Here is a 10,772-nt window from a genome sequence, read left to right as displayed (position 1 = left end):
TGGATGCTGTTTTTGCAATGCTGAACACCAGCAGTTAGAGGTAGGATTGCTGTGTTGAGACTTTAGTTAAGCAAATTTAGCACTATTTGCAGATGTGCCAACATGTATGCTTTTTTGACTTTGATACATCCATTTTGACCTCCTTGTACACTTGTACGGTTCCATGTACTAAAGTACACATATTTTTGATCTTGCATTTCGTCAGTTACACTTAGGTTGTCACTGAAGTTGATTCCGCAGCTGAGCCACAGAAATCTGCACGTAAGAGTGCTTTCAGCCAATCAGAGCATTTCATTTATTTTACGTATATTTTTAAGTAACATAAGACAAGTTACATTTACTTAAAAACACACTGTTAATTCATTTTCTTGTTGCTTTCAAGTTCTTGTAACTCCTCTTTTTTTCAGTACATTCTCCTTTAGTCAATACAAGGTTAATCTGGTGTATTTTATTACAGGTATGAGACTAAACTGGTGGATCACAATTTTGTATTTTTTTTCTGCATGTGTAATTTCTTAAGTGTTACATGTATTGTCCCTTTAACTAACTTGTCTAACTAAAATACGCCACAAAAAGTGAAAGGCCAGCCACACTAATTTCTTTACACATTGCTTATTTTCAGAGGCACTGTCCTCTCTGTATTTAAACAGTATGCGGAATGGCAAAAGTAGTTTAATATAAGGCCAAAAACTAGGAAACAGCCTCACTTATCCAACCTAAATTTAAAAAAAAAAATAAGTTTTAAACTTGGGAATATCAAGAGAATAAAAATAGCACTTTTTTATTATTTGCTTGTTTTATGAAAGTGTTAGTCTGATATGTGTAGATTCTTCTAAACAATGGCAATAACTCACAATCTTCAGCACAATTGATTTGTTGACAGTCAGCAAATAAAATGACAGTTAAAATTATACAAACCTGATGCAAAAACGATGAGATCATGACAATAAATTAAAGTAGATTTACATCAGTATTTAGAATTCTGTGCTACAGAAGTGAAACAATGGGAGCTACTCTAACTGACAAAGGGTGTGTACCAGTTAAGTATTAACTTTACTTGCTTTTGAGAATTAAGTAAAGGTAAAAGTGTCAAACCACAAAACCTGTGCAGAAATCCATCCTTCCAATACCAGAGAGGCCCATATTTGATTGTTCTTATAATCCTACAGAAGATGATTATATCCTACCTGTCAAACTAATGATTAACTGAGGTAACAAAGGTAGTCAATTATACTGTGACTTAAATACCTGTTTGTCTGCAAATATCAAATTATATTGGGGGAAGGTGCAGGCTTAAAATTGATAATAAATGATCTTAAGCAAGTTCGTTTCTTTCATAATATTACATAATCATTTATTTGTCTGTGCAAAAATAACACAGCCTGAAGCCAGCTAACACTTTTTCAGTCCTTGTTTTCTCCACCCTTCTTTGCTAAAGGCCTCTAGACTTGATATATTCTTTGGTTGTCTTGCAGCACAGCTTTTTAAAAATCCATCCACAAATGTGGACAAATGTCATTTCAGAAGTTTCACTATGTTTCTCATGAGATATGTTTGGATCATTATACTGTTGTAGAAGCTCTCATTTTTTCAGCCTAAGCCTTTTAAAAGGGACACCAGGGGCACCAAACATTCCCAGAATGGAATGATCCAAATATAATTTTACAAATCAATCAATAAGCACAATGCTATGAGTGTAAAAAGGGTTAGTTAAAATAACAATCAAGAACATCTGCGGCTCATCCATTTTTAAATTGTGAATCAACATCCTGTGTGGGGCACTGCCATTCATGAACCCCACTAAAGGACCCTTTATATTTCTGATAGGCACTATTTAAACTAAGTTTAAATATCCATTTCAAAATTACATGTGCCCTACTTTCATTTTTGCACCATCACAGCACTTTCCTGAAGTGTATCAGCGCATTAGTCCTCACTCACATCAGAAAAATACTAGTCTATTCAGGAGAGTGAGGTAAGTCCAAAGCAGGCCAATGACATTCTATGAGGGCATCATAGAGTTCCTCACTGTCTTCTAGGAACTGCCTGTTCACTGCCACCACATCTAAGTCCACAGTAGGTTCTGGAGAAGAGGTAAGAAAAATGCTGTCATTGGCAAAATTCAACAATAGTACATGTTCTAAATCTCTTGAGGCAACAGGTAATTTAACACAACTGATAGCATGCTTACCTTCAAGTCCCCCATCTTCGTGCATATCGGTATAAGAGTCCTAAAATAGAGAGAAACACCACATATTAAGACAAAGATACCCACAGTAAAAAAGTGACCAATACTTTGAATATAATACTACAAACAAAAGTTTTAACTTGACTGAGACTTTATTTAATTTAACTTTTTTTTGTTAATGACATCCATTTACATCTGACGTTAGAACATACCTGGTCACAGATGTTATATGAACTGTAGTTGTAGCCACCATAGCTGCCTGCATTCTGATCATATCCCCAGCTTGAGTAGTAGCTAGGGTCAGAGTACTGCTGATAATGCTGGTTCTGGTCATAGGGGTAGGGCTGAGAGCACCCACTTTTGTTTCTGGGAAAATAAGCAACAATATTTCATGTAAATGGATAGACCAGGCCCTGGACACTTGTTATTAATGTTAATCAATAAATCATTTGTAACACACACACATACACACACACAAATAGCTTATGATAACAAAACGTACTGGGGCATATACCTCTCATAATAATTACATTTTTACAATATCAAAATTTATTGCAGTTTTTTTTTCTGAGACTTACTCAGGTGATAATATAATTTGAATACTATAGTATAAGAATGCCTACCTGTTCGCTCCATGTTTCCCATAATTTGCCTTATTTAGTTTGAATCTTTTGGGCTGAGAAGAAAAAAATATTTTAACATATTTGTACAGTGATGATATTTTAGGACTACTTAATATAGTACTGAAACATAAGCAGAGGGTCTAAAGAGGCCAGAAACTGGGTATTTTTTAGGTCAGAAGAACAGCATTCAGAAAAAACATGATGCACATTTATATTGACATGGTTGTTCTGGGGCTAAAGTGGAAGCAGATAAAGTACCGGCATTGCCCCTGGAACAAGTTTCCCATTGACTTTTCTGAGACATCTTTCTGCTGTAGCTTCATCTGTCAGCTCCACAAAACAATAACCAGAAGAAGCCCTGCAATACAGCCACCATATAAAGTCTAGCAATGCTCATCTCACTCACATGAAAATTAAATAAAATTTAATTTAATCATAAACTTACAAGTTCATTTTGTTCCGAATAATCCTTACAGAAACCACCAGCTCTCCCATGGTGGCAAAAGCACGGGACACAAATTGTTCATCCATGTAGGGCTCAAGCTTTAAACAAAGAAAAAGAGAATAAAAGTAAGATACTCAAATAAATAATATATACCGTATTTATAAGTGAATAATCCTGTAATTTTCCCACTCCATTGTAATACAGCATTATACAGGAGTTTCAGTGAAGTTTCTCCAGCACCAAAGCTAGAGCAGTATTAGCATTAGCCGCTGATAGTGCCCTGGCTTCTGGTCCCTGTGTAGCTCTGTCTGCATTTACTAGCACTATGTGCTGCTAACCATGGCAAGAGCTGCTGCTAACCATGCTGTTTAAAATATCGGGAATCTAAGCTTACTGTAAATAAACTGAAGCACTCCTGTTCCTTACTATCGTCATTTAAAATGTGCCTTATTATCTAAATACAGAACAGAAAATAGACGTTCATCAATAGTAGGCCTTATAATACTATAATATAAAGCTAGATATTTGTGGTCAGGGGGTTAACAGCTTCTGGAATGGTTGAACTGACTACACAGCACCGATAAAGGCTACTTCAAGGGGCCTGGACTAAATAGAAGATGCTTTAGTGTACAGTTTTTAAAACAGGAAATAGGTCCAGAGAGATTGCATTTGTACTACATTGGTCCAAAACTTTGTGGGACGCCCAGTTCGTTTGTTGTTCCCAAAATAGCCAGAACAACTTCCTCTGCAGCTTAGTGAGAAACTTTACAAAACAAAGTAGCCCCAAACTGCTCTTCTATAAACACCATGGCTGAAGCTGAAATGATAGGTTAGCAGACTAAAAACTGTTTCACAGGGAATTTATGAGCGGTTAATTAGTTAGTTAGTTAGTTAGTTAGTTAGTTAGTTAGTAAATAAATGACTCTACAGCTAGCAGAACTGCACAGCCACAGACTGCACAGAGTTTACTGTGACTGCTGATCTAACTCTTAACAAATTAAAACTTCTCTAAGGGAGTTCAAGTGAAATGTAGCTGTTGATAATACGTGTAATCGTCCCTTAAATACACACTTACATTTCCCATCCACAAGCAGCTCATGATCACAGGAGACCTGTTTGTGTCCGTCTGCTGTTTGAAAGCTCAGAAGGCGCTTCTTCTGTAGGAAGTCCCGGATCACCCGGAGAGGTGCTTGGCGCCACCTGCTGGAGCGAACCAGGAAAAACAAAATGCTTTTATAACAGTTTGATAAGAGTCTACTGTTTATTCTACATTATGTAGCCCAAAAAAGCTATAGAAAGATGTGTTAGTGCTACCACTAATTTAACTATAACTACAACAACAACAACTAATAATAATAATAATAATAATAATATTTTTTGTAAACTTGGGAGTCCCATTGGATATGTCAAATATAAATTAATATTTTGACTTTTGTTAACAAAACTGATCATTTGACTTAGAGCAAAGAAGCACCCAGGTTCTAATGTTACCTGCATAACATTACCCAAAGGCAATAAATGAAAAAAACAAACACTGTTTTAATAAGTTTACAACAATAATAAAATGAAAATATAAACAGCCAAATATACTTCTTTACATATTCTTGCACATATACATATTTTAATTTATGACCCACTTGTACCTCTCATTGTATAGGACATAGATATGCCCTGTACCATTATATATAAAATAAAATAAAAAATAAATAAAAATACATAAAAAAGTGACAGTATGGTTTAATAACTATCAAATTGGTTTGTTGCCTAAGGGTAACATTGTGCTATGGAAGGTTAATTTAGAGTTGACAATTACTAGCACTGTTAACATTTTAACATGTTAACTCATGCAGTTAATTTGGAAACTTGAACACAAGTATATGAAGCTACATTAGTGTTTATTTAAACTCAGTAACTCATCAAATTACAATATTCTAGTTTAAAAAGCACCAGAACTACCCTGAGATTTTATAATACAAAGAAAAATCTAGTCTACCAGTCTAAACCACACTAAAATATTATTTTTGTCCCCTTTTCAAAAATACAGTTACCAGAATTAAATATATATATATTACCATGATTTTATCAAGCAGTAAATTAAGGGCAATACAGTTTTTGTCACGATTGCCAGACACAGGTAAGACACACGGTAAAAAACTGAGAATTTATTAAAGATGGTAATAGTACTACAGGGAAAACCAAGCACAGGTCTAGCTAACAACAGTAGGGCAGCATAAACAAACAACAAATCAGAGTGGTTGAAGCCGAAGGTCATACACAGCAGATAAACAACACAAACCATGGGCATAGCAGAGAGCAAGGTCCAAAAGCAGGCAAGGGTCTAAACCAGAACACATAAACAAACAGAGGAGCAAAGCTAAAGCAGTATTCAGTAAAGAAACAAACAGACATACACGAAAGGCAGAGGAGAGAAAAAGAAAACGAGACCACAGTGTAGAAGAGATAGCAACTAGATTCAATACCAGGCACATAGAACAGGAACTGAGGGGTTTTTATACAGGGCAGCACAGGTGAGAACAATCAGACTAATTAGTATGAAGGAGAGTTCGTGAGATTCAGTGGCATGTGACTGGGGGAGTCCAGGGAAGAGAGAACAAGGGAATTCTGGGAAGTGTAGTTTTAAATCACTGAAGTAGAGTCCATGGCAGGCAGACAGGAAGTGGCTGGCCTGACAGTTTTGGACTTTTTGTAAAATATTTTTTTATTTATAACATATATGTATATATACATACACACACCCACATAATTGCATACACACATACAAAAAGTGTGCCCAGTAAAAATTGGGTCCCAAGATTTCTATTGGAAGGTTCTGCAACATTTGATTCTACAGTGTGAAATATTTGGTCTAATAGTTTTTTGTCCAATGCAGTGATATTCATTTTTTTTCCATTTGCAAACATGTTTTAGACATTTTAATATTTTTTTTAATGTATTTTGTATTTAACATATTGTTTATTTCTATTTATTTCTATGATTGTTAAACTTTTAAGCACCATTGTAAAATGTGTTTTTCTTTCGGAAAGAAACGCCAGGAGGAGGCGCTAATCTTCTTTTCCTTCACAGGGAAACTTTTCTATCAGTTCTCAGTGGTTTTCTCTCCTTTCCATCTGCTTCACTGTACTGTTGTCTTCCTTGCATGCGTGCTTCACAGATGGAATTACGGCTTTACTCTTCTTATTATAGTCTATATAACAGCGGGGGTCTGGCGGAGAGTGGGAGTGGTGTGTCTGCAGAGGTAACTGAGGTAAACAGAAAGCCTTCAGGAGTAAATGAACACAAACACCTTTACGATGAGCTTATAGCACAGACCCCATTAAAACATATTCATATGAGAAGTTAAGCTTGGCCTAAAGTAGAGTGAAAACTGTATTTTAGCCGTAGTTTCAGCTGTAAGTAAGTCTCTGTCGTATCGTTTCTCTTTCCTCAGGCAGCAGCAGCTCGATGTGGAGTGCAGTCTTCGCAGTGAAAGGGGTTAATTGCTGCCGCCTACTCGCCTGATTTGAGCTACTTCACGCCTGTCGAGCCCCATCGCATCAAGCAGGCCACAGTCCAGCAGGAGTCACTCAGTGTCATTAGCAGGCAACACACACACACACACATGCTAGAAGGGAGATACACTGAAACACACTGCAAGTCCAATGAGATTATTTCTGAATTCACGGATATCATAATGTAAACCTGCCTCTCAGTAGAACTAGGAATAAGCAAATTACTAACCCACATAACATCTCAATGTGGAGTCCAGTGTTGGGAGTAACGGCGTTAAAACTAACGGCGTTACTAACGCCGTTACTTTTTTTCAGTAACGAGTAATCGAACTAATTACTATGACTGTAACTATAACGCCGTTACCATTTCCGACACCCCGTTACTGCACGTTACTTTAGCAGCTCTATGAACTTTTTTTTTATTTCGCTTTGCCCTGGTTAACCCCTCCTCTGTCCGGTGAACTTGAGCTTCTGGCCGCTGTGCCTGTGGTTTGGCGTGGTGAAGTGAGGCACAATTGTGACGATTTGCGTGCTCTAATTAATTCAGTGATTGCCGTGGACAGCCCAAGTTCCGAATTAAGGACGTTAAGCTCTTTTTAGCTGCTCCGGTTTTTGTGGTGCTGCTGCTTTCTATTTTAGAGCTTAGATTCTCTGCCCGAATCCCACCTGACCTGAGGACCGACCCGAAATCAGGCTCCTATTTTTATTTTATATAAAGCTCTGGTGTGATAATCACAATGTTGCTAAGTAACCAATTATTATTGTTCACTAAAGCGAACGAAATAGCGAAAATTGAAAGTGAAAAACATTTGTGTTAACTGAATCTAATAAAAACGGTAATTAAAAGGAAAAACATAACTATCTCGAACTGTATTTTGTGTTTATAAAACTAACTAAAACGAACTGAAATTACTGATAGAATACCCTCATTTTTGTGTTTAATTTATTTATAAGCGCTGTTGTACAGCGGAGTTGTACAGCGGGAGTTGTTGTGCCGAGCGCGCGGCACTCGTGGTCCGTTAGTTCTTGTGTAAAGCGCTCGCGCTAGCAAGCCCACCCTAAAATGAACAGAAAAAATAAAAACAAAATAAAATTAAACTATAATAAAAATGAAAACTGTAATCACGTAGCTCTGGGCGCACGTGAACGCCTCCGCGTTTGACTTGCAGCATTGTGTGTAGCTGTTCTTAAAAATCATTTAAATTAAATAATAGTTCTATGCTTCTATGTTACAGTGTTAATTAACATAATTCTGATTATATTTCGCTCATTCAATCAGCCCGAAAACAGACAGTTTATGGGGCGGATCGGGTCAGGCTCATAATGACAGTTTATGGTTCGGGCTTGGGCAGAATGTGCACGGGCTCCGGCTGGGTCGGATTTTTTGGGCACGATCTAAGCTCTATTCTCTTTTGGTGAAGCTGTTATATTAATACCATTTTAACGGGCATTAAATTGTTGTTTTTGTCCATTATTTTGTTTTATATATACATATTTCTTTTGAGTGTGGCTTGGTTTGTTAAATTTCATCCCCAGACGCGTTTTTCCGCTTTTTTCAGTATTACAAGTTTTAGTAATTTTCTTTGGTTGTGTGGAGAATTTCGTTTTATTTTTTTGAAATTCGTTAGATTATATTTTTGTCAACATTTTGGGTTTATTTTCGTTTGTTATTTTTTGTTATTTTTCTAATAATAATAGTAAATGCATAATTGATTTCCTTTTTTTGACGGGCGAATAATAAAAAGTAACGCGATAGTTACTTTTACTGGTAACTAATTACTTTTATAGTGGAGTAACTCCGTTAGTAACTCAGTTACTTTTTTGGAGAAGTAACGAGTAACTATAACTAATTACTTTTTCAAAGTAACGTGCCCAACACTGGTGGAGTCTGTACAGGTAGCCCAACTGGGTAACAGAAAGTTTTGTCCACCGGTTCTATGTTGGACCCACATATAAATATCAGTGACGGGTGATTCTAGAGTCTGTGGGGACCTCAGGCAAAAATTCACAAGGGGCCCCTTCAACCAGTTTGTTCTACATAATTTGACACCAACAAAAATTGGGAAATGTAAATGTTTTCTTATTTTAAAAGGCCACATAACCATTGTTGATAGTGCCAAAAACTATGTAATAATCCAGAGGATAGATATTATGGTGATAAAGTATATAAACATCACTATGTAGTATAAGAACTGGTCAAATTGCTCTTTTGGCATAACTTTCCCACTTCATTGTTTATTCCACTGTCAGCCACACACTCTAATATTTAGTTGGACCGCCTTTAGCTTTGATTGCGGCACGCGTTTGCTGTGGCATTGTTTCAATAAGCTTCTGCAGTGTCATAAGATTCATGCTCCCTGACCACTCTTTTACACTTCCAGCTCGATAAATTCTGACATTGTCGTCTTGCAATATGTCTGAGCCATCAGGGAAGAAAAAACCCATTGATGGAATAGCCTGGTCTATACTCAGAATATTCAGGTAGTCAGCTGACCTCATTCTTTCAGCACATACTGTTGCTGAACTTAGACCTGACCAACTGCAGCAACCCCAGATCATTTGCTTAAATGTTAAATCCAGGTGGCAACTTTTTTTTTTTGACCAGGCAGTTTATTTAAATGGAATTTTTGATAGGGACAATGTTATATTTCTAATACAGATGATAAAACTTATGTGCAGAATTTGCACTGGCTACTTAGGTTTTTACACAATGAAAATTCACAGTTTTTAGTATCATAAAAACACTAGGTCTACACAGTGTATATGGTAATTGATTATTTCTGTCTATTTAAAAAGGATTCTTAAACTTTTAAGTGCCATTGTAAAATGTGTTAGCCCACTCCTAATCAACTGTCAACCCACTGATTAAAAACATCTCTAATCTCACCTTTACTTTATCTGCCATTCTTAAGGGCTCACATACGTTTGCCACTCATCAATATGTAATATTGCCTTTTTTTTTCAATATATAAATTAGGTATAATATTTGTAGGCGGTATAATATGTATAGCTTTCACTTTTCATTGTTTGTCATTGACATTTAATATTTGATAGAAACAATGTAACATTTCCAATACAGATGATTAATTCTATGTGCAGAAGCTGCACTGGCTACATTTTTTATATAAAGAAACTACATGGTTATCAGTATCATAAAATCACTAAGCCTACACTACACATATGGAAAGTTCAAACTAATTCAGATGCCAATATGCACAAATATCACAAAAATACAGCACAACAGCTTAAATAAAAATACACAGTCTATATTTATTTGTTGCAAAGTTTTGTAACATAACGTAACATTTATTATGTCACAACCAGCAGAGCTGGACACACTAGGCTGCTTTGTTAGTTAGCTCATGTTAAATGTCAATGTAAATAAAAGAATAATGTAATACTAACGGACGTTTCTATACACAAGTGGAGTCATTAGGGGTCCTTTTAAGAAGGTAAGTCTCTCATATTGTCTTTTAAACTTTTGCACAACTTTGCACATTGCCACTGTTGCAGTTTAAATATTGTCTGCGTTTGGGGGCACAAGCAGTTGCCCACCTAGCTCACATTCCGCCCATGTAATCCCCAAATGAGTGTGTTCACTGAGTTGACATACTGGGTTGCTGTATGTGAGATCTGTTTTGCAGCAGGGGTCAGTGTTGCTCTCCTTTTCACCCTCTTTCAGACTAGTCACGCAGTAGAGATTTGTACATTTTATGCACACTGACCAAAGTGATCATGCCACGAAAAAATTAAAGATCAGAATCTACTTAAGCCTTAATAAACAAACAAATAAATAAGCCACATCCATTTGCTATACTACATACTGGGCTTCACTAAGAACCCTTCAGTCTTGTGTACACTGTATTGTGCTGCATTCTACAAGTAACTGGACAGTGATTGATATGTTCATGGCTCTGTACACCAGCACATTGGATTTGAAATGAAACTGAGAGATTATGCTGTTTGTAGCTACACCGGTCTAATGGAATAATGGCCACGAGTCATAC

At 36.4% G+C, this 10,772-nt stretch overlaps 1 protein-coding gene across 1 annotated transcript; it reads right to left on the bottom strand.

The window, feature by feature from the left end:
• Nucleotides 1-756: 756 nt before the first annotated feature.
• Nucleotides 757-4,441, bottom strand: LOC103024027 (tRNA selenocysteine 1-associated protein 1). Its single transcript, XM_007249594.4, has 7 exons — nt 4,332-4,441; nt 3,257-3,354; nt 3,070-3,169; nt 2,812-2,864; nt 2,401-2,554; nt 2,192-2,231; nt 757-2,083 (listed from the first exon to the last, which is right to left on the bottom strand). Exons 1-7 carry the CDS (start codon nt 4,353-4,355, stop codon nt 1,959-1,961), a joined length of 594 nt encoding a protein of 197 aa, XP_007249656.3. The 5' UTR covers nt 4,356-4,441; the 3' UTR covers nt 757-1,958.
• Between the last annotated feature and the right edge of the window lie 6,331 nt (nt 4,442-10,772).

This window comes from Astyanax mexicanus, chromosome 6 (assembly GCF_023375975.1).
Source record: "Astyanax mexicanus isolate ESR-SI-001 chromosome 6, AstMex3_surface, whole genome shotgun sequence".
In the NCBI taxonomy this organism is placed as follows: domain Eukaryota; kingdom Metazoa; phylum Chordata; class Actinopteri; order Characiformes; family Acestrorhamphidae; genus Astyanax; species Astyanax mexicanus.
The sequence above is the reverse complement of the archived record's forward strand: the minus strand, read 5'-3'. Positions and strand labels throughout refer to the sequence as shown.

Coding starts and splice junctions, on each gene's coding strand:
- LOC103024027 (XM_007249594.4), bottom strand. CDS start 4,355: ATGAGCTGCTTGTGGATGGGAAAT. Junction 3,355..4,331: donor GCTGCTTGTGGATGGGAAAT/GTAAGTGTGTAT, acceptor CTTTGTTTAAAG/CTTGAGCCCTACATGGATGA. Junction 2,555..2,811: donor GGGAAACATGGAGCGAACAG/GTAGGCATTCTT, acceptor TTATTTTCCCAG/AAACAAAAGTGGGTGCTCTC.